Below are 27,785 nucleotides of genomic sequence, written 5' to 3'. Positions count from 1 at the left end.
AGTAATTGTTACAATATTACACACAAAACAATATACAGTATATACAAACAGAATAATGTAAATGAATACATATATTGTAACAGAACATAACGATGCCAAAGTAGAATCCTACTGGTTTCTAGAAAAAAGATGGCAAATCTAGAATTTCGATTCTAAACGTTTCATACCTTGTAAGTTACCACAATCTTAACTAAATCAGTTTTGGATATTGATGGATGTCTCAGTGCCATGGCAACCAAATTTTGAATTGGGGGTCCAACATTGAGCAGAATGAATGCCCACTGGGCACCCATAGTATTTTAATGATTGGTCTTCACTGCACAATGAGGTTGCCCATGTGACTGATATCTGGATAATACTATTGTTTAACCCTATCTATAGACCTAAATAGACCCTATAGACAGTTACAGAAAAACATGGTGTATACAGTCAAATCCGGTTAATTGTATTCTGGATAATCGCATAATTCGTTTTATCGCATAAAGGGCGCAAGTCCCAAACCATAGCCTACCATTTGTAAAGATAATACTTCGGTTTATCGCATAACGGTTTATTGCATAATCCGCTTAATTGAATAAAAATGAAGGTGATTTATTCGATTATTCAAAATTTTTTAAAAGATAAAATTGAAAACAACGCGCACTGGGAGCGCACATGCAATGCGCAAGCTTTGTGACTTGTACTGCGCTTTGTTACGAAACAATGAAACCAACAATGCTCAATTTAAGCATTAACACATGGCTGTCAATACGCACACATTAACATTCGCACTGTTTTAGTTTCAGTTAAGCGTTGCGTAAAGAAAGCGTTGAGTTAAGATGATGCCGTAATATGTGAAGAATTTTTACGAAACAAACAAGTTGAAAAAGACGACAACAATAAAGAAAGCTCTGCTGACGCAATCGCTGTGACAACACCAAAAAATAAAGAAATTCTGCATGTAGGCCTACTTCATACAATTCGCCAACTACTACAGTTTGAAGGGGCGGACATGGCCACATTGGTTCGTTTAAAAACACAAATGCAAGTAAACATGTTTTCATCTTTTGCGTGCTTGAATGAATGGATGATCGCAATACACCATAAACGTTAGTGTTTTGCGTGTTAACGTCTTTACACGTGACCAGCTTCGCACGTCAAGTAAGAAAATAAGTGGAATTTGCACTTTCGCATAAACGCATATTGACTATGCAATTAACCGGATTCGACTGTAGTTGCACTGATTGCTGAAGAAACTTGAAATTTGGTGACTTTTCCTAAAAAATGTTAAGCTATCTGTCCATGTTTGTTTTATAAAGTTTTGTAATTTTTGAGATATTGTCATATTTTCATAATTTTGCTCTCTGCTGCCACCATGAAGAGCTTTTAAGCGTATCATTTTCATTTAATTATTCACATAAAACTAACTCGGCTAACTGTTCTTTTCTCCTGATCAACAGGTTTTTTAGGCAGTTAAGCACAGTGAGAGCGCAGCGTTAAAAGAAAAACTTCTAGAAATATATCGCTTGTAGAAATACTTAATTTACACTTAATGCACTTTCTTTAGTTTTACAATTATGATGTATACAGGAAGCCAGACGTTTTTGCTACTAACCTGTAAAAATCCGATCAGTTTACGACATATAGTTTTCAAGTAATAAACGATTCAAAATTTGTGTGCAGTGTCGGCCACACAAAGTTAAAATAGTAATGTTCTAATAATAAGTCCATCATTATGTGGAACTCAAAATACTGTAAAATACGAACTAGGCAACATGTTTTCAATATTTTTTCTTTATTTGTGTTAAGAAATTCATATGATATTTACCTAAACAAAATCGTTAAAATCTGATGCCTAGAACGTTTGCAATTTGAAAAGGAATCAAAGTGGGTCGACAATTTCCAAATTATTTTTGATTTAATTCAGGCCTAGTAATCAGAGGTGAGAGATTTGGTCGGAATTAGTTTTAAATTAATTTGGACTTTGGAAAAGAATGTGATTTTTAGTTGAAAAATAACGTTTATTTCAATTTACAGGCTAGTTTAGTAATTTAATCAATAGAAGTGGGACTTTGGGTCAGAAGGGATTAGTTATAGTATAGTTACACTTTGGAAAATTAGTATGTGGCTCTTAGTTGAAAATAGCATACATTTCTATTCACTGACTAGCGTTATAATTGCTGTTCACCAAATTCCTATTTTCCTACTTTGGTAAAGGGCACCAGTAAAATAAGTGTCTACTTCATCGGCCACCGTTTACCGAAGTAAGAAAAAACGAATTATTCAAATGGCTAGCTGTTTACTAAAGTAGGATTTTCGAAATTCGATAACTGGCTGACAATGCCTTTGCCAAGTGCCAATACGGTACTCGGAGTGCAGAGTATGTCAGCTTTTGTTGAAATCTCCTATGTGCAGAAGCAAAATCCCGGTGTGCACTGTAACTTGTGGCCAAAAACTGCTCGGTGTTTACGCAGGCAAGGTGAAGTCTATACGATAGAAATTGGGGATAAAAAAAAGTGTTTCCCCTTTATTTTGTTTGTTTGGAGATATGCTACCGATTTTAAACACTAATTTTGTAGTACAAGTTGTAGCAAGAGTTACTGTCTCCTCTTTCCGTTTTTGTTTTTGCAGTCACCGGTTTGCCCTGGTGTAAATTGTTTTAAAAAAAAATCTTCGGTGTGCTCTTACCATACTCTGCAGTCTGGTACAGTAACCCTAAATCTAAATAACAGCCGGTCCCCCACCGGAGAGTATGACAGTTTTCGCTGAGAAGTTGAGCGTGCATACACAACAACTTTGTGTGATGGTGTGAAGAAGAAGCCGAAGCCCCAATTCTTTGTTTATTGATTGTAATTTGCCATGTAAACAACCTCATTATCATTGTTTGTTAATTATAAATCGGCGTGGAAATAAAGAAAATTTGGCATACACTTTGATGAATCTCGTGCGTGCAGCTGCCACATTTTCAGACTTCCCACCAACCAATTTCTTGCTAGCTTATATCGTACAACACACACGCTACTTTATTAGCCTATCTAACAAATTAGCGTTTTCTGATTTCGGCAACCACGCGGCAGCCGTTCACCTAATTTGCGTTTTGGTAGTTCTGTAACCGGTGAAAACAAATGGCCACAGGAAAGCTTTCGTTTTCTACAAACTGCAGACGTGACATGGCCCATTCACATTGAAGCACCAACAACTCACACACTAGGCTAAAGGCTAGGCTTAGTCCTGGGCTGGACTGCAGGCATAACCAGGGCTCTCACAAATGAAAACCAGAAAATCCCTAAAGCTATGCCAAAAAATCCCTAGATGGCATGAAAAATCCCTAAACCATAAATAATTTAATTAGTGCGTTATACTTGTATGTTATCATTACGGCAATTATTTTTTGACTTAAAAAAACGAAAGTTTTTGACCTAAAAATTGAAAATTTTGACATTAAAAACTTTTTTTGACAAATTTTGACGTATTACTCAATTACGCATTATTGTACAAAAAGTTAAAATTCATTATAGTAAAGAAGGTCAAAAATCTGAACACAGACCTAGCCTATTCTGAAAAGGGAAATAAGCTAATTACAAATCACTGCCAAAAACACTGCAACTAAGACACAGCAAAAACTGTTCAATACATTTGTCTCAACACTCTAAACCAGTGATTCCCAAACTGTGTGCCCCGGCAAACTAGTGTGCCGCCACAGATTCTCAGGTGTGCCGCGAATCTCTTTGGAATTTTGGAAAAGAACTGTATAAATATTTAAAATAAGGCATGCAAACAAGCATATGCGACTTAAAAGCTTTCTAGCTGCTTCAATAGCTGAGAAATAAGAACATGTGACGATGAAACCAACTATGGCATTGTCGATATAGAGCAGGGTAATTTTTTAAAGCAACATTTCTTCTCTTGTAAGTGTGCCGCGAGCGTTTTCTAATTTTTCTAGTGTGCCACAAGCTGAAAAAGTTTGGGAACCACTGCTCTAAACTAATATGTAAGTAGACAATGGGCCATTTACAACAGTATAAAGTAGGCCTAGGCTACAAGGTGTACAATGTAAAATGACAAGTTCACCTACAGTTCAACCTCTATGACACCACGACAATGACTTTGACTTGGTAAAAAATTTTGACTTTTTAAACAATTTCGACAATTTTTGACCTAACGCTGTAAATTTGACAAATTTTTAACTTTTTTTGACAAGTCAAAAAATAATCGCCCTACTTATCACATTACCTCAAAGATGGCTAGTAGGGGTACATATATAGACCTATATATACAAATGACAAACAAATTAACCTTGTTTACATGCTAAAAGTGAAGTCTGAATAAGTACTTTATAGGACTACCTATCAACAATTTCAAAAATCCCCAAAAATCCCTAGATCATCAAAATCCCTAAACTTGTCCCTAAAAGGGGCTAAAAGTTCCAATTTGGAACTAAATCCCTAAAAGTGAGAGCGCTGGGCATAACCAAAAAGCAAAACCCACATGGCACATCATAGACATACCATTACACATTACACCTTGGGAAAATGATATTTCGGGAATACGAAGTAAGTAGCGACAGCGCGGCAGCATAACTGCATAGGATTCTACAAGCTTCAGATAAAAGAACGTTCGTATAACGCCCAAAACTATTGTGTGTTTGTGTGTGGCTGTGCTAAAAATATAGTTTCATTACTATAGCAATCAACAATTTTACAAAAGCACAAAAAAATCAAAAATCGATTGTAAATCTTTGCTGAAAATTTTGTATCGGAAAACGTTAGCGTTAGCGTTAGCGTTAGCGTTAGCGTTAGCGTTAGCGTTAGCGTTAGCGTTAGCGTTAGCGTACAAAAATTATGATGTGAACGGTAAACTACACTTCGCAGAAATTTAGCTCGTAAAAGAATTGGCGCTAAGTAAAGTAGGTCTACTGACCATTTGGTAACTTTTTTGGTGAAATCAGTGATTAAACACAAAATTAGTAATGTTCAAACGCAGTTGCCACAATGTACCAAACACTTATGCGCCACTTGTAAGTACATATAATCTAGTTATCTAGACCGAGATTTCCGATTTGATGGCGCGCTGTCTCGTTCGTTCGTTGAATTCGGCCAGGTCGGGGATAAAACATAGGCCTAGTTCAAGGGCACGTCAAACGGGATATGATTTGCAGTGGTTTGGATGGCTTTTTCCAACAATATTCCACCATTTTTTGTAATGTGTTTTCCAGCTTGTGATTGCACTTATGAATATGTTTTTTGAGAAAAGCTTGTTTCAATTCCCCAATGCACCTACAGTGATCAGCTGTTGAGTATCATATCACTCATGTCAGCTCCCCGTGCTTCTGTTGTTTGTCATATTGCTGATTTCAAATCCCCATTTACCCATTATAAAAGTATAACCAAATGTAGTTGGTTGTAGTAATCAAATGTTGTAACCTATTGGAGTACTTCAGTTGGTTTTGAGTTGCACTTATAGTTCATGGTTACGTGGTTATAGCTTGAGTTATTCTGGAAATATTCGATGAGTATCGTACCTATCGGTTGTGAAATCTTCTGTAGCTAGAATTCTGATATTATTAAACTTGCATTTAACTCGACAAATTTTGTTCATATAAATGTTCATTTTACTGATATCATATTATATTCCAACTCCACTAAAGACTGGAACAATATCATGAAACAGCAATTTGTATACTAGACAGATGAAGGTCCAAATTAGGCGGGGTTATAGCAATAATAACGAGTCACTTTGGTCGTCAACCCATAATAACATACACAGCTTTTCTGGTTAGTACAGGATAACAAATCACAAAGAAATAATAGTACACTGTTGCCAATTGAGAGTTTGTTTTGCCTAAACACGAGTACTTTGATCCATAAATTTAGGCAACAAAATTTACTCTGTTGTTATGACGACTTTTTTAATGCATAGCCTAGCCCTAGATAAATACTAGAAATAGCATTTGTAATCATTGTGGTCAGATCTTACTAATAAACACTTATTTACGTTCACATTCTCATAAGTTTATTAACTTGCACTTTTTTCTCCGTTTTGTTCACATTATTGTGACTTGTGAGTGTGTTTTTTTACACGATTGTTTTTGCTGTCTATTGCACTTTGCGTATCTATGACAAATCGATTTTGTGTGTTAGCCTATGACATTTAATAGTTCGCTTGTGCACTACTCGTGTGAGGTATTACACAGGGAACATGTCTGTCATAAAGACCGCATATGCTGGCGGTAATTGTTTGAATATGAGCGAGGACGATTGATGGTTGGTGACTTGTTTTGCTTCTGCTTCGATTGATGAGTTCTCATTTCTCAAATTTGCGTGACTATGCTGTTAGTTGCTTGATCCTGTCTATACAAATTACTAACTTATAAAGTTCCCATTTTATTTATTATAACACAAAGGCTTTTGCCTTCGGGCAAAGCTTACTGAATGTTACATAGCGCTGTAGTAACCAGTGAAATCGATCACACGAAAAGGGAAGATTGAAAACATTACATCAGTATTTATATGTGACACACCAGTTCAAGCGAGGAAATTATCTGACGTCATTAAGGAAAACGCAAATTTGATAAACAACTGAATTATAGGATTCTAAATTAAATTCCAAACAGCTCAAAACAACTCGTGACTCGTGACGTAATCGTCACATAGCCTTCCTACCCAGAGTAAAGCTTGCCTGAAATGAAATTGAAGGCAACCTTTACTCGACAAAATTATGTCTGTGGTTATAATATTCATCACAGTTATTAAAACAAGAATTTAGTACAGTACAATGACAGAGCTCGGTAAATATAACAAATATCGATACACCGTTTCACTTGAAATACAAAACATGAGACATAAGCTTACAGAAGTGTCGCGTTTCCTTTGCGTGTCGAAGGTAAAAAAAATGAGCGATCACGTCTGCGTGTGTCGTTCCGCGGCTGTAGCAAGCCTTGTTTGCGGTAGAGAGATGCGCCGTGTGGCGATGTCCAGTGGACTTTGTTTCTTGATGCGTAAAAAAATATATACAATAGTTCGCTCATGCTCTTGGAGATGTATAACACGTTGGTTAGGCGATCAAAACTTCATCACATCAACCAGGTATCAATGTCATTAGTTCTGTATTTTCCGAATTAATCTCGTTGCTTATATTGGAAATAGAATGTCTGGAAAGCTTCCTCGTTGACTAGCGTTCGTAGTTGGCTGATCTTGCTGTTGAAACTTGATCATCAAAACTTCATAGATAGCTGGTAACAGTCTTTCTCGCTCAATATGCAACTAACTCAGCAATTTCGAACTGATCGGGCACCAATTTATGACATTTAATAATTCGCTGATGGTTGAATTGATAGATAGTTTTTCTTCTGACTCGATGAGATGGTTGTCATTTCTCGAACGGTTTGCTTCTGCTATTTGTTTAATTTCTGTCTATATAAATTGCTAAATAATAAAGTCCCATTTTATTTATTATAACACAAAGGCTTTCGCCTTCGGGCAAAGCTTGCTGAATGTTACATAGCGCTGTAGTAACCAGTGAAATCGATCACACGAAAAGGGAAGATTGAAAACATTACATCAGTATTTATATGTGACACACCAGTTCAAGCGAGGAAATTATCTGACGTCATTAAGGAAAACGCAAATTTGATAAACAACTGAATTATAGGATTCTAAATTAAATTCCAAACAGCTCAAAACAACTCGTGACTCGTGACGTAATCGTCACAAGCCCACTTTACGCCACCCTACTTCTATTTTTTTCTTTTTGTGGATTGTTCGCTAAATTACCGCTGTTTTGAAATTAAAGTCCAGTACTCTCTCCTGCGTAGTAAATATTGTTTCTTAGAACACAAACAGAAACATTTTGGATTGAAACAAGAGAATTATTCATACCTTGGCAAAGAATACCCAACAGTGAAAAATGGATTTTCAAGATTACTTGCTCCAATATCCAACCGGGCATCAGATATGTTCATCTCTTCCTGGTACTTACATCACTGTCGAAGTATGCACATTCAAACAAACTGATTAAACTATCTGGCTGAATATGAGTGACGTAGCTGACCATCTTCTACTTCCTCTCACAACTGACCTGTGTAAAAGATTCTTATCGTGTACACAGGTCACCTGAACGAGACTCCGGTCCCATGGATGAAGTTCATTTTAGCGGGTTTTTCTTCTTCCATCCAGACACACAAGGTCGGTTCTATCTTGACGGTGACACAATCCTTATGTCCTTGCAAATTATCAGTGCAACTTTTGTTTTATATTAAATCTGTTTTGTAATTTGGGTTTGGTGACCGTGCTTACGCTAATAACTTTTTTACATTCTCTTGTTGGTCCATAATGCACGTTTTTGTCTTCGAGACATTGTTACAATTGCCTGTCCAATTTGTGGAAATTATTGTCATAAACTGCTAATATGTTTGCGACCATCTGCGTCAGCACAATTTTTCGTGTTTTCTCGCAATGATTTTCCACATTGAAGACGAAAAATATAATGAATGAATAAGCATATAAGCAAGACGAAGCGAAGCCGTTATAAATTGTTTGCAAGCAGTTTAGAGAAGCGATATATTGTGACACTTCGAGGTGTGTACTGCACTACTTGACATATTGCAATAACATCCATCTATATAACATGCTAGCTTTGCGTCTGATATTCCTTTAGTTGAGCGAGATGGGACTGTGAAGTTTGATGCTGTATCACGGCTATTCTTCGATACTGACGAATCTCACTTTAAGGCATGATTGTTGCTGATTAGTGTCGAAAGAATTAGTGTCGAAAGAATTTGTCCAAAGAATGACTTGAACATTGGTTAGATAAACACATATTAATTTCCAATTGTTTCATTAATTCGACTGTCTGGGATAATAACCCGATATTGTAAACGTAGTCAATACGAACACTACACCTGAGTTGACTGTTAAAAAACTAGGTGTTGCTGAAAGAGATACAATTCTTTTCAAATACTTCGTAGACGGAGACAAAGCGTAATTGCAAGAGAGTTAGAAAATCAGTTCTAAACACAGTTTGACTTGGTGAGAACGAATTCTTGCAACGAACTTGTAAAACGGCGATTTTTCAGGATATGGCTTCCTTAATTATCTTGTGTTAAAACGTGAACAGAATTTCAAATTAACGGCTTCTCTTAAATGTATATTCGTTGCAATCTCTAGCCACAGTTTTAGATATAACAGCACCCTAGAACTATAGAGTGAAGTTCTTTTAACAAGTTAATCTACGTCTTCTATGAGCGCACCACTGAAGTATTGTACGTTTGTTAACTTACATGGCGAAATTCAATAATTGACTTCTTCTAAAGAATCCAAAATATTTAAACGGAGCTGCCACAAAGCGCCAAATACTTAAGTGCCTCTGACAAATGACGGAGTGCGAGATTACTTTACTGTAACACGTAAAGGATTTAGGGCAATACATAAATATTTATCTGTTGTTATTAACAACAACGGTATCTATTAGCAAACAACATTAAAAGGCTAAGTCAACCCTGCAATTTTTGTTTTATGCGTTGACAGTCAGATGCCCACATACTGTTTATTCACCCTTCATGATTAATAAATGTATATACAGTGTAACTGTATAAGTAATAACATAATACAGCCAAGTTGCATATCATGAAATATAATTGCACGTACAAAATATACAGCAAACTGTTATGCAAAACATTTAATAAAGCAAACGTGACACCCACAGTAATTTAATTTAATACTAAGTATATTATTATTGCAGCAGTTCATGATGTTTAATCAGCAATCATAGTCTTTCTGACGCAACAATACAGGATTGCAAAAACTCACAGCTCAGTTTTGGAATCAGTAACACTGCCATCTTTATATGAGATGAAAAGACACAAGCATGCTCCAAGCATAAGAAGAGCGAACACGAGCAGCGCAGTATTGATGATCTAAACAAAAAGATACAACATTGATACCTAAACCAGCCTTTACTGCAGCTGACAGGTTTCAGATGATGATAACAGTATTTTATACAAATTTCTAGCGAACGTTTTAAATATATTTCAACGAGCTTAGCTAGCTTAAGATATGAACATTTTCATTTCATGAAGTGCGAACTATTATACCAGTAATTATTAACACATTGGCGTGGATGTGTGTTCGGGTATCTAGTATCTACCATAATTCCAACGCTGGAATAATCCAAACTCTGTATTGAGAATCTCAGCAAAAACGTCTTGGTGATTTCATAGATTTATTTAAATTTTATTGTCTAATTTAATTCAAGCTCTAAAATTGTCCGAAAATGTCGATAAATCTTGATTTGTGCGCTGATAGTTCCTGTGTAATAGGTTAATCATAGCATAGGCAAAAATACGCGATTCGTTCAGCGGGTATCTGCGGTTAAAATTTATTCAACAAATGACCTGCTGAACGATTCTTACCATTTCGATAATGATTAAGAAACGTGTCGCAATGATTAAATGTTTAACACCAAATAAAGCTAAAAAAGCAGAAAATTTACCGCAATTAAAGAAAAGAATAAGCCAGCATGACAATAATAACACGTTAGCCTGAATGCGATTAATAGATCGAAAAATTATTTCGTGCGGACTCAATCCCCTGATTGAGAACTATACTTCTGCTTCGGCATAAAACCCAATCGGGAAAATTTTTTAGAAATTCTTAACACCATTGATAGCCTATATCTGCAGAATATTGTGCATATTTTACAGCTGATAATATTGATTAAAACGGAATTATAAGATATTCTTAAAAAACGGCATGAAAATTCCTTCACGAAAAGAAAACTGTAACAGCGTATATGATTATTGTTGCACGTAACAGAAAATCAAAGTAATACATATCATTTACATACCTTTCCGTGGTTATAATCACAACTATGTACAGACTACAGTATGTGCTTTCATTCAACCATTGTATTTCTTTAATCATATAAGCCGCGGTGTATAAGTAATGTTACGTTCACCTTTGCCATATAAATACTTGCGACAGTAGATTGCATGATTACGGCCGAAATAATTCGGCTACATTTTTGAAAAACTTGGTTTCGTACCGAATTCAAAAAAGCATGATTCGGTACACCCTCAGTCGCAAAGGACAGCAGAGAACGTGAATATATTTACTTACCTTGGCCATAGACAGCGCCGGCCTTAGGCCAATGCAAGCGATGCGACTGCGTTGGGCCCCGCGCTGCTTTCGACCGAAACAAAAATAACAATTCAGCTTTTATTTTGCACAAATCACAGTGTTATTTCTCAATTTGTTCTGGTGATGTTTTGATGAAAATATATCACGAAGCAAAGCTTTGATGGAAGCTGATTAGCAAAAGTTGGTATTTGGTTAAGATTATTATTCGTTTTACATTGAATTACTAAAAATCGGCATGGGGCCCTGCGCTTGGCAAGGCCGACCTGGGCTATAAAGATATCATTTAAAAATACACTTGTTGTCATTGTAGTGTACAAAAATTATTTATATATATATAGTAATATACTGTACATTATTTTATTTAGTACTCCATGATCATGGTTAATATGTCTCAACTAATATCAGTTACCATATTTCACAAGGAGCATGACTTAAAAATAGTTGAAATTTAGCATATTACTCAACCTACCTTGTCATTACGCTTTGACTGCAAGATCACCTGGTGGTAGGGTGTACGAGTGAAAGCAACCTGGGTGAGATAATTATGATAAGATACAAAAAAGTATTACCAAATAGGTTCAAAATATTCCATAAAGTTTAACAATTAAAAGTTAAAGCGAATAACCAAACTTTCCTGCAGTTGGAAAGTTGCCGAATATGTGAAAAACGAAAATGGGTACTGCCCAGACAACTTTCGTCAAAACCTAACCATATGTACAGTACTGCAGTATTACGGATGCATGCTTTTTGGGTTCCAGGTCGATTCAACCCAAGGACGACTCAACACAGATCACTTAAACTTCCTAGGTTTAATTGTCAGTGGGTTGAATCATGCTGGGCTGCATTGACCAACCATGGACATTTCGTCAAGGTAGTGTTTTGTTAAGTTATGTCTGAGTATATTCATATTTTTCCAGTCTCGAATTTTTCCTATTGCTTTGTATGCAATCCAGTCTCGGTTAGCAAATTCAAGTGAACAAGATTCCACTTTTTGTCTGCATTGAGCTAAAACGAAACGATTTATGATTTATCAACATACATCTTCAATGTACAAAACAAGCAAACTCACCATACTGTATTTGGGGACAAACATAGATGGAAGCACGGTTGTGAGAATATTATCAACTTTTTTCCGGAAAAGAAACCACAAGGACACCACACTAGATCTCATCTGAAAATAACATCAAAAAGTTCTAAATTTATATAAACGTCAGGCAACAAGCAATATTTATTGCAGTGATTGCAGTTTTCCTTTATTGTACCCTTAACTACATCAATAAAAATGTTCTCCTAAATCCTGAGTAATATTGGCAGTATGGTTCATTTCAATCTTAAGGGTTTTCAATTTCAACAAGTGCAAATGTCAAGTAGTTACTTCAATGTAGTTTTGCTTTGACAAATCAGCAAGAGCCTGGCCATCTTTACATCTAACTTTTGTGTATTCTGGGAGTACTTTATCTGTAAAAGAGAAATGTTATTGAAATTATCCTTGCCCGTACAGTTGCCTGCAATTATTTTCTTACCAAAATCATTTTCATGCTCTTCCATGATTCCATCAAAGACCAAAACGTCTTCAAGGCTCTACAAAAAATAATGACTTAATGGTAGATCTAATAAAGCAGCTCGCTATACACACAGCACTTCTAGTACCAGATAGCAATTATACATAAACATTGCAATCAAACATTGTACCCCATTCAAGCCTTGTCCGAAGAATGGTACAACAGCATGTGCAGCATCACCAAAGAGAACAACAGTATTACCACAGTGATATGGTGAGCACTATAAAAAGTTGACAATTAAGAAAAAGGGTGTGTTTTGTGTAGTAGAATCCAAATTCGGGTACTTGTTACCATACAGTCTGTACACTGTACAGTGTACAGTCTATCTTATACGTTAATAACAGCATGGTTATGAATTGAAAAAAAATATATTGTAAACACGATTACCTTTTATTATTTTGAACTACATCTTACCTTGACACTTACGAGACTTAAGGCAGGCAACTTAAAAAAATCTTCACGAAGCAATTCCCTGAACAAAACATTATATATACAGTTCAAGAATTTTTACAGCATAAAACAGTAAAAGACAGCATTAATTCTTGCTACAGTTTTATACTTAGCTACGAAGGTTTTTAATAAGCAAGACATTAAAGGCAACACTTACTCTCCGATTAAAGGCAAGCTGTCAGGAAAAACTTCTTTGAAAAATTCCACTACTTCATCCCCTTTTGTCAGGGCATTAAATTTTGTGAATGGCATGAACAGTGTAACTGTGAATGACTTGTCCTAAAACATGAAAGACTGCGGTTGAGTTTTAAAATGTTATTAATACTGTTATGAGACAAAAATATAGCAGTGAAAACTTTACCTGATTAGGCAATCCAATCATCATAAATTCGTGTCTTGGCCAAATATGTAAGTAATTTGTTGCCATAGCAAACTAAAACAAAATTGCTCAACTGATATTAATTTAGAAGCAGAAGCAACATACACGTGATTAAGCAGGCAATGGCATTAAATGTTTTGTTGCGTTAACCAGTTATGTAAGTCATTGTTTAAACAACAAACCTCTCCGTTCTTTGTGGATGGTATTGTTAGTTCTTTGTAGCCATGTTGAATGTATTCCTGACTGTAGTTAAAAACACCTCGTTGCATTTGCCGCCTGACAGCGGAAAAGGCACCATCACAGCCAAATATTGCGTCAGAAGTTGTTCTAATTTCAGTGCCATCTTTTCTAAAGATAATTTCTTGTTATGTATCACAGATTACAGATATTAAACTTACAAAAAAGAGTATAATTAACAGACAAAAACATGAAAGTCAGCCAAATCGAACATATGATCAATCTTTAACATAAACACATTACCTAGCAAGTGCTCATTGTACACTTATATATTTTGTAAAAAATTTTTTTTTGAAAAACACAATTCACATTACTTAAATTTTAGACCAAACACCAAGTAAAACAAATTGCCTCAGGGCGTGAAAATTCTACAGAAATTTAAGTCCATGATTGTTGTGAGCTTATTTACACAAACTAACAAATTTGCTATTTGCTGTTACAATTTTCCATCAAAATGTGCCAGTTACTTGGAAAATGTAGCTTTGGCCTTCTTTATGTCACAGTTGATTAATTTTGTGTTGAAGTGGATTGATACATTTGGCTGAGAGGAAGCAACTAATAAAACACATTGAAATAAATCTTAAACTACTTCTTTAACAATACTATGCAATAACTATTATTAAATACAAAATATACAGTTTTTTTCTGAAGGAATGCTGGTCAATTAATTGATACCTGTCAGAAGGTCCTTGTTTAATTGCAAGCGATCTATAGAGAGCAAATGCTGAAAAATAATGGTATAATAAGCCACAACAAAGACAACATTAAACCATAATGACTTCAATTCATAGTGGTTTTGTAGTTTCTGTTGGAAAATATGCACCTGTCCTGTCTTCCCATATGGTACAGAATACAATTCCCCATTGGGAAGATGTATCATTCTCGCCTTCATTGGAATTCCAAGTGCCATTACCTTAATAAAATGAAGTGCTTTATATTGAAATCACATGCATACAACACAAGTACAGATGATCAAAAAAATTAAGCATTGATTAAAAAGGAAAACAAAAACTAACCAGTTGTCATAAAAAGAAAAGATTATTTTACCTATCAGTAGAACATCACCATATTTTACAAAGATTATATCGCCAAGTTGTTGATTGTATTCAATCAACGCACCCTGAAAAGCGTTGTATAATGCTTCTCGCGCATATATTGCAGCCTGGAATGTTTCATGAAACTATGGTTCTGTTTTGGTACTTTGGAGTTGCAATTTTATTACAAGGCTTAGCAGTTTTTATAGGGTTTTCTTTTGTTTACAAAGTTGCAATTGTGATGTTAAATTTGATGCTATGTTAAATTATAAAATAAATTAATTATAAAACTCCCAAAAGTCACAGAAATTTAGAGTTACAGAAATTACTTCTCGCAATAAGTTTTGGTAAAAGTTGTTGAAGTTTGGCAATAAATAGAATAAATACAATAAATTGAACACCTCAAATGCATCAATTGACGCACTTTGCTCTTCTAGTGTTACAAAACGTTTTCTTGGAATATAACCTACCCTTTTATCCAAGCCAACATGGTTTAAGGCAGCTATACCTCTACAGGACAAAGCAAGATTAATACTTCTTCCTGTGGCATTCTCCTCTTGTCTTATATCTGTATTAAAAGAAGATGTTTACATAATAATTCAACTTAAAATGTTAGTTTTTACAGATACAAATAATTTTCTAAGAAGATACCTACAAACACATCTAATTTACAAACTACACGAGAACACTCTTTGTTCCCTAGTGGTGTCATGACAAGGCTCACACTGACACAAAAGACAAACCATTTCTGCCTTCGTACAAGTCCACTTTAAAGCCACGTCTTGAAAGATAGCAGGCATTTAATGCGCCAACCTGCATATAAAAATATCACAGCATGCATTTACAATTGCTCAAAAATTATCTCTATCGCATCACAGCTTATGCAGGGTCATTCCATGAAATCGTGACAAAAAGTTAAAAAAATTGAACTTTGATTTGCTTCTAAAAATCACTACAAGGCAGTCAAATAGAATATTTACTTCAACAAAAGATTGTTTTTATCAACTATTAAAGCTAAAAAAGTAATTTTGGTGGTGTGAAGTTGGCCATGGCTTAATAATGTGTGCTCTAGAAACAGCTGTAGTTTAATAGCAGTTTTTAAATAATGTGATGTCATAGTGACGTAAAATTAGGTCAATGGGTTAAACACATCAATCAAAACATATCACAACTATCAGGAAATAATTGTTCTGTTGCATAAACAAATGTATAACTTGAAATCAAAGCAATTCACACATCATACAACTTTATCTGCAATAATGACTTATAGTCACAATCGTAACGAAATTTGCAAAGGTATGCTTGTACATAATGCTCCATAGCTGTTATAAACATTAATTCTAAATGAACCAACTTACAGGGCCTCCACCAACAATGACAATGTGCTTCTTTTTATCTGCAATTTCATTTGCCATGTTGAGCTATATAACATTACAAATAATGACACACGGTTTAATGCTGATAAAGAAAAAAAAATGCATTTACACAAAAGTACAATAGTGAACACACCATTCATATTAACTTAATTCTTGTGTTAATTGGATATTAAGCAAAACAAGTCGATAACTAAAGGCACATTTTTGTGGGGAATTGGCAATTTAATTTACATGGACATTTTACATAATTTTAGCATATATATTAACTACAATAATATTAAATGATAAAATAATTTATTGTGCCACCAATTCAGCATTCGGTAAATCTGCTTGCAGATGTAAAAAGCAATATTATAATCTGCTCTAAGCTCTAGCTACGCAAAAACACAATTTGCAAAAAGATTTCTTAAACTTTCTTGCAATACCTATTTGCCACAACAGGTAACCAGAGTACATTAGTGGCACTAATGACAGCTAAAGGTGCTTCTTAACAAAACAAACATTGCAATGTTGATTGTCAATTTTTCATACAGGAAGAAATTTACATAACATAAATAGGCAGCATCCCATCCTGATTTAAATGTTAATGTTTTTAATCAATAGCTTGAAATAATGCATCAATTCTATATATACAGTCCAAATACAGTGTATAAGCTAAAACTCATGAAGTCTCAATGTGAAAATCAGTGAATTAACATGATTAAAAGTACAAATTTCATTATAGTAGATGCTGCTATTGTAACATCAACAAGAAGTCGGTGAGTGAATCTATTTCCTGTAAAGCCGTTTCGTTTGAGAAACTATGATTCACAGGTAAACAAATACAATTTCTCACAAAAATATATGCAAATTAATGCATGAAACAATAAAATAGCCTAAAATTACATATCAATGCTAAACTGATTTAAGCCATTTACTTTTCTGTGGCATATATGTATAGGATTTATGATACTGTTATGTATCTTTTTCAATTACTCTGTCTATATCAATAAAACCAGCGCTTTCACAATGTTGTAGTTGTAGCCCAGATTGTAAAGTTTGCCAAGTTCAAGGAGGATTAAAATTATTTGTGCATATAATGGATATTGTTTCATCTGGTTGTATAGGGATTTCCCATTCAAAACAGGAAGTTTTTAATCTGGATCGTAAAGAACAAAGAGTGTGTAACATAGGATTACTGTAGCTTTCCATGCCCGACAGGAAAACATGGCAGTTTTCGAAGAGAAATCATGCGTGCAAAGAGATAATTTTTTTTTCATGTGTGAAGATGTGATGATATCGTAATGTTATTAGCTTTCTATTTTGTATGTTTACCAAAAAACGTTGTGCCATATTTTGGGCCTGTTTAGTATAGGCGTCTCATTTCTATTACTTCTGGATTCCATAAACTGTTACCACAGTGCACGATGTGTTCGCTCTGAGTGCATTCCAGTTTTTGCAGTGATAGTGAAAGCATCTCTTCTAGTAAGTTCTATCAACCAGTGTATGTGCAGTTGAGTTGGCACACTGGTGATCTTAAATAAAGCAGTGCGTTGGCGACAAATTCAAATCGAAAAAGTCAAATCGGCCGGAGAGCCTTTACTTTTGCTTTACTATATGTAAGCTGCAGTAGAATATTACCACTCATGTGTCAACACCATTTAATTCAGTGACATCAATGGCTGCAGCTTAGTGTAGTTCAGATTTTGAAGGAGATGACGAAGACTATGTTGATGATCCAAGATCTGTAATTAGGAGTATCACATACCCTGCCAACGAGTCAACCTGATTTCCAGCAAGCCGTGTTCAATCTACACATCTTGCGTTGAGACATCTTTTATAGCCTACAGTGCACATAGATCAGCACTGATTTTCCCAATTTAAACTACTCTATAAGCAGTGGCGTATCAGCCATCTGGATATTCTGGATTCATCAAGGGGCATCAGGTTCCGAGAAGGCGACATACTTAAAAAGCAACGCATTATACCGTAGAAATCATACAGTATCCGATACTCTTGCTTTACTTTCAAACTTTCTTTCTTTATTCAGACCTACTTTTCTTTTAATTTTTGTTTTTTTAAACCGTAATTAATTTTCTACTTTTAACTTATATTAGTCCCCCTCAAGAAGCGATTTTTCTGGGTCACATGCCTTTTTTCGTTTTTAGTATTTTTGTTTGTCCCACTTCCTCGTTCGCGACAACTTGTCGTCTGAACAGCAATAAGAAAACATATGCAGGCTAATAGGCGGATGTAGGAACTATAGAAATTGCTGAAAAGGGCCCAACAAAACGGGTGAATATGGCGTTTCAAAAGTGTCAGAGTTTACACCATAAAATGGCAGCTATTATAGGCATAAATACGAGAAAACGCTTCATCCTAAGATTGTTATAAAACAATTTCGAGGAGCGAAAACATATTTTTGCATGTTGGGCAATGTGGAAGAACAGGTCATTGTTCTGTTGACAAACTTGGCTTGCAGAATCTATAAACCACATTTATGAGACTCTCTACTTCTCTCCATTGAGAACACCATGCAAGCAAGTGGACAACAAAGCCTTCTTGAAAGAGCGTCGGCCCACAATGAAACCACCTACAACTCTTTTAAAGATGTAGCTCGCCAAGCAATCTTCACCTTAAACTAACTAGGTCACATTTGCAACTAGTGACAAACCATTCAGGAAACGAGCAACATCTCAGTCCACCCAAAAAATATTCGATTCCTTTTGTTACTCTTAAATGAAATTCATGATGATATACTTTTTGAAGTTTTACTTCTATCTTTAACATACCTATAATACCTACACTTTCACAATTCAGAGAAACCATTAGTAATCTATACACAGAAACATACTATTTTACATGATACTTATAGTGCTGTCACATGTATTTCTACTGCGAGCATACTTTTTTTCAGAAGCCCAAGGGCTAGACTGTATACTAATTGTCATAATTAGACTTTATTCCTATGAAATTCTTATGCAGATCTGATGATACTGTAATGTTATTAGTGTTCTATTTCGAATGTTCACCAACAAACGCCGTGCAATTTTCTGGTCTTGTATCAGGAACGAACATTCATATCAACGGAGTCAGATTAATGAACAATCAATAATTAATTACAACCAAACGCCAAGTTTTCTTCAGCATATACAGTTGGCTTCTGTGCCAGTTTTCCTGCACAGAATAACCGTGTTGCCCTATATTCTATAGTATATGTATAAAGTTAGCGTGGTGCCAATTTTGGCTCTACAAATTGTGGCGCATTGGAAGCAAACTCCATACTGGAAAGTTTGTATGATCGGCGGATTTCTCCATTGCAGTAAGTTTACTTCTGCACCAATTCTTTGACATAGCAAATGCAGATTTGCCGTTTTGCTCTATACTCTATATCAAAAGTATCACGTTGAATTGGAGCAAATTTTTGGCATATCATTTTTTGCGCATTCATCTGGCGCACTGAAAGCAAACTTTCCAGTAGTCAGGTAGGTAATAAGGTTTACAACCCACTTAATTGCCAAATTGCTTGATTGCCAAAGTAGTATTTTGAACTTTGAATCTTAGCTTAATTAAAATGTGTACCATGAACCAATCAGCTTTTAGGGGCACAGTAATAGTATAGCCTAGTATGGGAGCAACAGGATTGTATATAACTATAATACTCGGAAGAATTAAAGCACGAGTTTAATACTTGGGTACCCTAGTGGAAATTTAATGGGTTCTGCGGCCCATTGAATTATTTCAAGTGACAATGTGGCCCACTATAATAAAAGGTCGGACATCCTTTGCCTAAACCTGTCTGGAAACGTGCAATTGTGAAAACTGTGTCAGAAAATTGGTGATCAACTATGGGAAATCCCCATATCAAAACATTAAAAGTTTTATTTTATTTGTGAAAATACAGTCGACTCCGCTTAATTCGGACACTTTGGTTCCGCTCACTTTTGGTCGAATTAAGCGGAGAAACGGCTTTGTCCGAATTAAGCGGAAAATTAATTGTTCGTTTCATGGTCATGCGTAAAGGCAGACAACGCATTTAAAATACTGTTGTGTTGCGTAATAAATGAATTGCAGCTGCGCTATACTGCAGTAATTGGCACTGATCGCACAAAAAGCACAAGAGTTATACCTTCAGGTTAGTTGTATTGTACAGTATTTCGATACCAAACGATTCAACAAATGCCGTATATCTGTATACTGTATTTTGATATCCCCACCAACCCAGCTAACTGCCTAACTGTCAAGAAAGCGTCTTTATTTTTTTCTTCGTTTACTTTAGTGAGCAATTTCACTTTTTCTGCAAAACTTTTCTGTACCATTCTGTTTTACAAGATGGACGCAATTGTACCGAAGTAAAAGCGACTATGAAGCTGGCACGGCCTTATATGAGTTCATTGTCGATTGTTACTGCATCGATCGTCATTGTTTCACCATAATCACTCATAATGCAATTGCGTGTTAAAACGGACGAAGCACTGTTTATTGTGTCATAACCTAACTATAGGAATTGCGAACCTGTGTCCGAAGATAATGATTGCGTTGAAGGTCTAAAAACTCCAATGCTTATATACTCAGACGGAGATAGATATTCACTACACCAAAAAATCCTACTTTATACTTGCAAGGTGTGCGTCTTGATCTCCACTGAACTCTAGAAAATGACTCAAAGAAGCCCTGAGGTTTGGTCGAATTTAAAACCACCACTTGAGAGTGAGACAAACGAAAATAATTTTGAAAAATCACATTTTATTTGAATTGCTTAAAATGGCGGATCGATATCTCGGATTAGGTTACATCAATTTTGAATCGAATTTTTTTTATAGCGGTTTAGTTCTGTAGTCTACAACATTCAGTAATGTAGGCTATTCTTTTGATAGTACCGATTTTGCTAAGTGACTTACGCTCACCTTATCACAGACGTGGACGATTTTTTCAACAAAGCACGTTTTTAAAGGTAGCTATTGGAGTAATTAGGCCTGTAGCGGTTGGAACCACGCTATTATGAAACTGCTACTGCAATTATGACATCACCGGAATGCTAACGTGCAAGGAGAGCGGATGAACCAGAAAACGATAAGGAGATATTATACTTTTTGTTTACGGAAATCGCTTTCATGAAACGTGACATAACGATTGTGCATGCCTATAATACGTGAGTCATTCAATCAATTCGTGTGTTAAGTTAATAACTGCAACATATTGGCAGCTACAGCAGCCTTGTGCTGTAGCTGCTGTGTCAATGTTTTATTTAAATGTAATCGTGCAAAGAAGCTTCAATATAATCAGAATATACAGTTGTCAAGGTGTACAATTAATTCAAAGATTAAGAAAAGCAGAACAACGACCTTGAGGCTCATTTATCATCGAGGACAATAAACATTCAACAGACAAACATTGTATTGAAGTGGTCGCCCTTACAGGATAAGGTACGACATACAACCATTTCATTACAAATTCATTCATTTTTATTTTTCGTCTTCAATGAAGAGGACGAAAAAATTGTGCTGACGCAGGTCGTCGCAAACATATTAGTAGTTATCGACAATAATTTCCACAAATTGGACGGGAAAATGTGACAAGGTCTCGAGGCCAAAAACGTGCACTACGAACCAATCAGAGAATGTAAAAAAGATATTAGCGTCAGCACGGTCACCAAACCCAAATTATAAACACATTATTAAAGCATAATTTAACACAAATTACAGTAACCTTACAAACAAAATTTAAGTTGATCTTTTTGATTACTTGTTTGTTTTAAACTTTAAGTTCTCAGGGTATTGGCTGACTGTTCATAGTGTTCGCTGTTCCCTGTACTCTCTGAAAAAGGTCAGGTTTCTCTTTTAAGACATTAGTCACACTTATAGTTCAAGGGTGTCCAACCCGTTGCCCGCGGCCGGAATGTTCTGAGTGGCCCGCGCAGTATTTTTCAAAATGACTTATAAGTTATCAACTGAATCGCCTACGTATTTTATGGCGAACTTACATTCCGAGAAATTATTGTTTGTTTACTACTTTCTGACAGCCATATGGAAAACTCGCTTCCCATTGCTACATCGTCCATCTCACCGAATATTGCCAAACTTGTTAGAGAAAAACAGCGCTAAACTTCACATTGAAATGTTGACCTGTAGTAAAATCTTTGTTGACTTTACTATATCTTGGTATGTTTATTGTTCTTATAATTGTAAAAGAGGATAATACGTATTTCTAACATTACAATTTTGGTGCGTGAGTTTTAATTAGAAATTAGCAGTAAACACTCAAGTGGCCCGCGCAATCATTCGCAAATCGCATGTGGCCCTTTGACCAAAAAGGTAGGACACCCTACACTAGATTATACGACTTACATAGACCTCCTGCTCACCATATTTTCGACTCGGTATGCAACTGGTCGTAGTGGTTGTAGTCGATCAAAGAGGCTAACGGTTGTCGATACTGGACTACAAACTGTTCTTAGTAGGGCAGTAGGCTATCACTCGCGATATCCTGCTGCCGGCGACAATTGTTTGTGGTAATCGATTGATTGATCTTTGCCGATCAGTTTAGGACGGGCCCAACGTTATCAAGTGCTCGATGACTGGTTGACTGCTTTAATCAGGTCAGAAATCATTCTGCTAACTCTTTGCGATCACTTGCAGATTGGTCGAAACTTGTTGCAAATTACTTTAGAAAAAATGAACAGGGACATGAGCAAGCAACAATTAAACGATATTTTCTATTTTATTCCGAAATGCTTATCAAAATTTACAGAAATATTTCATGTTCCATCCTCAGGAAAGATACGAAACTTTACCCGAATTCAATCTTAAGCTCTTAAATTAAGTTGTGATACAAGATATGTCTCATATGCTTACCCAAGATTTCATCCAAAAATGCTTCTATCTTCGTTATTTGTTCTTGCTTGTCTGCTACATTATGAAGACGATATCTTTCTCCTATTAGAGGAAAAGTTTCAAACACGATCAAGCAATTTTAAATTTGACATTGCCATCGCGACCATTGCTAACGCAAGTAGTATGAAAATTTTTATCAGAAAAAACACGCGCAATTTCGATATTAGCCTTGGCGCTGTCACAAACCAACGTAAGTGTGACCGCAGCACACTTTTCTTCCAGCCAGTCAAGACCAACATCAGTGGTGAACGCCAATTAAGTTCAGGCTATGCTGCAACAAAACTAGAGCTAAAATCAGACACGGTCCAAGAGAACGCTTGCAGAGCGCAGCTACGCAGGCCTGTTCACCGTTCAGCCGTACTAAATAGTCACTTCTTTATGGATAAAACTGTAACACCGCCCAAGCATTACCATGATTTAATTAAGCAGTACATTGAATTTGCACGTCTTTGGTGTTAATGTTAACCCATGCTGTATCTCCTAACAATAGAAAGACAGTTAAGTAGTGCTGATTAATGCAAATAAGATTCATCGGTCATAAGATCGGTCGATTCAACCACGGACGATTGACCCAAGACGGTTAAACAAACGACAATTTAACCAACGATTATGATACGGCAATAAGCAGAAACAAGAACTTGGACATCGGTCTGAACCAAATCGGTTCATCCTAAAAAGCTATAATTTTGTTTGACCTGTCTCATAGCTATTAGTGATTTTGTCTTGTACAAATAAATGTTTAAAACAAAAGCTAGGGGATAAGAGCTTAACGCCGGATTGTAAAATTGGTTTAGGTGCACTATTTTGAGGGGTAGAATTGTAAGAATTTGAACGAAAGCTTACGGTTTTGGAAATACGGCGTTCCTGTCCACCTGAGTTGTTTGGAGAACTGCTCGCTTCCTCGTCAATGCTACGGGAATCGTGCATTCCGTCACTAATGAGTTCAATTGAGTCACCGTCTGGTTTTTCGTGATCAGAGTCAGAAAGGTCTGGGGCCGGAGGAACGTTTCCATCTCGCGAAGGATGTCGGGATGTCCCAGTCGCTCATCTATTTGCTCCTGACCACTTTCTGAGGTGTGGGAGGTATTGTCCATTTTTTTAGCGACATTTGATTTTGTCGTTGGATGATCGTTCGTCATAGTTTCTTTGACTTAATTGGGTGTTTCCAGAAGCAAGAAGTTCACTCAAAAACGCTTTCGTCTTCTGTGCAGCTGTTCGTTGTGAATATTGTGCTAATTGCCATAATTAGCCCTTATTGCTTCGGAATTTTCGTGCAGATCTGATGATACTACAATATTAATAGTGTTCTATTTCGTGTGTTTAACAACAAGTGCTGTGGTATATTTTGGTCATGTTTAATATACGCGACCCGGTTTTGATTACTTCCGAATTACGTCATGCGTACTCCAGCCCTCAATGTGTGAGTTCTGATATTGTCAGTCAAGAAATCACAGTCTGTTATTTACAGTCTAATGCAGCTTTATTCCGTGATCTGGAAACAGCAACCGTTTCGTTGAATACCAATAATAAATAATTATTCAAGACATTGACAGTTTCGTTTTGTTACTGTGATGCATAACTAGGTTATCAGGGGTTAATGAACGCGCTATCAATGGAGTCAGATTAGCGAACAATCGATCAAGCAATTATTAACAACAGCCCTCAACCCCAACAACACGCTTAGCTTGCACACTGGATAATGACATCAGATCTGCACAAGAATTCCGTAGGGATAAGAGCATTTTATGACAATTAGCACAACATCTCATAAATGGCTAAGGTGCTGTTCTTGAGATCACCAGTGTGCAAACTGCTTTGGCGTGTTGTTGGTGTTGAAAGCTGTTAATTTTTGCTTGATCGATTGTTCTCTAATCTGACTCCATTGATAGCGTGTTCATTAACCCCTGATAACCTAGTCAAGCATCACAGTACCAAAACCAAACTGTCAATGTCTTGAAAATTATTTATTATTGGTTCTCGACGAAACGGTTACTGTTCCTCAGAGCACAGAATAAAGCTGCAGTCGGTAGACTGTTAATACCAGGCTGTCCATGTCAGACTGACTATGCCAGAACTAATAGCGTTGAGCGCGGTAGTACGAGTGACGTAATTCGGATGTAATAATGTTTTGCGTATACAAGACACGGCCAAAATATAGTACAGCGTTTATTGTTAAGCAAACGAAATAAAACACAAATAACATAATAATATCATCATCAGATCTTCACGAGAATTCCGTAGGAATAAGGCAAATAACGACAATTAGCACATTATCACCTATCATTTACTTACAAGGGCATTTTTAACATGAAAATATTTTATCCTTCGATGATCTTGTGCCATAAAACAGTACTTCGCCTTCTTAAAAGTGTTGCTGCAAGAATAAAATTGTTTAGTCTCGTCCAACCTGTATGGATTTTCATTACACGCAATCCTGTCTACCACAAATATTTTGATCGGTCATGACTGCTCACAATATCCTGTTTAGTCGGTACCCCGGTCAAGTCCACAAAAATTCATCGCAAAATCTAGATTTAACATTTTCATAAATTTGTTGGTAGTCACATTTAATCAAAAATGTCATTAAAACAGAGTTAAACATGTATAGCTTTACAAAATTTTATACCACCCTGAGATTATTGTGTTGATCTGAGTTTTGGAAAAGAGCTGAAAATACGTTAAAATTAATTTTGTGTAACAGTGCTAAAAAGAAAATACAAAGGCATTATGTCATGTAATAAACGGGGTCCGTTGACATGGCGTTTAAAAAACTTCTGACTTTCTGCACACCACCCACATGCACTGGCAACAAAATTACAGTATTTCTATGTGACAGGTACGCTTGACTGATTTTACTGTTAAATATTTAGGTTACCCCTGGTGTCATTCCAAGCTTTTTTTACTTTTTTACTCTTTTCTTGTTAGAAGACTCCAAGCTTGATTAGAAATCGAATCACCTTGCTTACTCTTGAATAGGGCAAAATTATAGGCCAGCTGGGGTTTGTTTTATCTTACTGCCTTAGCTTATGTCATCAGTCAGCACAATAATCTGTAGGTCAGTCTCAAATAGCTTACTAGACATACTTAGTTTAAGTGTGCGATAATAAGCGATAAAACGGAATGGTCCAGTGTATTACAAACAGCGAAACGTGCAGTGGTAAAAAATCTTGTAGCTTAATAAGTACCGTCTATGGTACTCGGCTAAACCTGAATCAAGCTTGCAGCTTAAATACTGTATAATATTGAACTAGCCCATATGGGTCCCAATTAAGTGAATTGCGGCTCTCATGTCACAGCTTGTAGTTCGGAAAAATCTCTTGTTTGGAAAATATTTGCTTAAAATACTGCAATTAATATGATTTTATGAATTTACATCATGATATATAATGCTTAAAATTTTGTATGATTATAGGATGGCCTATGCCGTCACGAATCAGACAGTTATACTATAGTAATATTTCAGTATTTTATTGCATGTTTCAAGACTTAAACTGTGCCGTGATTTTTCACTGCTCGAGTCCCGGTTTACCGAGCTTGTTTTTTGTGCAAATAGCCCTTCCCAACCTTTTTGTTTTTTTTATTTTAATTTGTGCCATTGCCCAAATTTGAAACTGTTCACCACTCACCAGGACCTTACATATGGAAAGTATATATGCTGGAGATCTCTGGTGTGGCAAAGGAGCATATATTGTTAAGCCAATGGCGTAAATATCAGCTTCAGCCTTAATGGTGTGGCGTAATAGAATCGTGTCAAAATATGTCACAAGAAATATGCATACAAAGATTGCAAAAACAGTGAAAATCCCTTTAGTTTTATCTGGTGACAGAGGCAGTGACACAGATAAGCAGGAGAGCCAACTGCTTTAGAACCAGCTCCGTTTTTTTAAATAGACATTACGTTGGAAAATAATTTAATGTTTTAATAATTTAATAGTGTGGCATAAACTATTGACTGTGCATATAGAGACACAGTTTTTGTTGTGACAGCGTGCACTGAAGCCTCAATTTTACCTTGCTGTATTTACTTCATGAAAAGGCTCAAAAAATTAGAGTACCAAGCTAAAAGTTGTTCTTGAAGTTGTAAAAACGTTGTCGTATCAATAAAGGAGACTTGAAAAAGTGAGCTGCTGATCAACAGGATTAACAATCACAGTAATTATGGTGCACACTCCCTGTCAAATAAATGTATTATAGCAAGAATAAATATCGCCAGCACAAAGAAAGAAAAAGAGAAATCTACATTCAAACAACTTAACTCGCATTGTTTGTTTATTTTAATTCAGTGCTAAGTCATACTTATGTTTCTGTCATGCTTTCTACCGTTCATGCGCAGCTGAATTACTGCAGGGCACTATCCACTGAGTAATAAACAAACTGGCATCCAGGGAACATGAAATATTGTCTGTACTAATGTTTTGTCTTTATTCCCTTAAACGTGATAGTTGTTTCAGAGCTGACACGCACTATACACCTCAAGGCACCACTGTCCTAGTGGGACGATCATTCTAAAATTTAGTGAATTATGCCTTTATCATTTTTGAATAATTTTGCTAGTAGAAAAGTCAGCAGTGGAAAAACATATTTAATGCTGTGAAAAGTTGAAAGGCTTTTACTTTTATTGTGCAGATCTTAAAATGCATCAACAAAAACTCTTACATGTGGTCACAAAATATGATAAATTTGTAATTTAAAGTTTATTTGGAACAATAAAAACGATCTATAAAAAAATGACACTAATTTTTTGTATTCATGGCTTGAAAA

The 27,785-nt window shown here is 35.8% G+C and overlaps 2 protein-coding genes across 4 annotated transcripts; both read right to left on the bottom strand.

Moving 5' to 3' along the window:
* Positions 1-6,346: 6,346 nt before the first annotated feature.
* Positions 6,347-19,921, bottom strand: LOC143461006 (kynurenine 3-monooxygenase-like). Of its 3 annotated transcripts, none has more exons than XR_013117980.1 (17): positions 16,135-19,921; positions 15,520-15,589; positions 15,247-15,344; positions 14,566-14,655; positions 14,418-14,466; positions 14,210-14,297; positions 13,688-13,853; positions 13,488-13,559; positions 13,284-13,405; positions 13,091-13,148; positions 12,807-12,896; positions 12,638-12,695; positions 12,490-12,572; positions 12,184-12,285; positions 11,584-11,643; positions 7,857-9,892; positions 6,347-7,784 (listed from the first exon to the last, which is right to left on the bottom strand). XR_013117980.1 is itself a non-coding variant. In XM_076958737.1 (16 exons), exons 1-16 carry the CDS (start codon positions 16,189-16,191, stop codon positions 9,782-9,784), a joined length of 1,374 nt encoding a protein of 457 aa, XP_076814852.1. In that variant the 5' UTR covers positions 16,192-19,921; the 3' UTR covers positions 6,347-9,781. The 3 variants fall into 3 exon arrangements, 1 of the variants encoding a protein (XP_076814852.1); XR_013117979.1 differs by having other exon boundaries at positions 6,347-7,960; positions 8,056-9,892; XM_076958737.1 differs by having other exon boundaries at positions 6,347-9,892.
* Positions 19,922-21,510: 1,589 nt separating this feature from the next.
* LOC143461007 (uncharacterized) lies at positions 21,511-24,909 on the bottom strand. The gene is made up of 3 exons (XM_076958738.1): positions 23,868-24,909; positions 22,986-23,066; positions 21,511-22,794 (listed from the first exon to the last, which is right to left on the bottom strand). The coding sequence occupies exons 1-2, from the start codon at positions 24,161-24,163 to the stop codon at positions 23,045-23,047; spliced, it is 318 nt and encodes a 105-aa protein (XP_076814853.1). The 5' UTR covers positions 24,164-24,909; the 3' UTR covers positions 21,511-22,794; positions 22,986-23,044.
* Between the last annotated feature and the right edge of the window lie 2,876 nt (positions 24,910-27,785).

This window comes from Clavelina lepadiformis, chromosome 5 (assembly GCF_947623445.1).
Source record: "Clavelina lepadiformis chromosome 5, kaClaLepa1.1, whole genome shotgun sequence".
Lineage (NCBI taxonomy): Eukaryota > Metazoa > Chordata > Ascidiacea > Aplousobranchia > Clavelinidae > Clavelina > Clavelina lepadiformis.
Note: the sequence above shows the minus strand (reverse complement) of the source record. Positions and strands in the feature narration are given on the sequence as shown.

Bases quoted from the DNA above. Each gene is read 5' to 3' on its own strand.
- LOC143461007 (XM_076958738.1), bottom strand. From the start codon at position 24,163: ATGACGAACGATCATCCAACGACAAAATCAAATGTCGCTAAAAAAATG. The intron at 23,067-23,867 runs GTAAGCTTTCGT...TTCCTCTAATAG, and splicing joins AACGCCGTATTTCCAAAACC to GAGAAAGATATCGTCTTCAT.
- LOC143461006 (XM_076958737.1), bottom strand. From the start codon at position 16,191: ATGGCAAATGAAATTGCAGATAAAAAGAAGCACATTGTCATTGTTGGT. The intron at 11,644-12,183 runs GTGAGTTTGCTT...TATCTCACCCAG, and splicing joins TTGTCCCCAAATACAGTATG to GTTGCTTTCACTCGTACACC. The intron at 9,893-11,583 runs GTAGGTTGAGTA...CTTTTTGTTTAG, and splicing joins AGTCAAAGCGTAATGACAAG to ATCATCAATACTGCGCTGCT.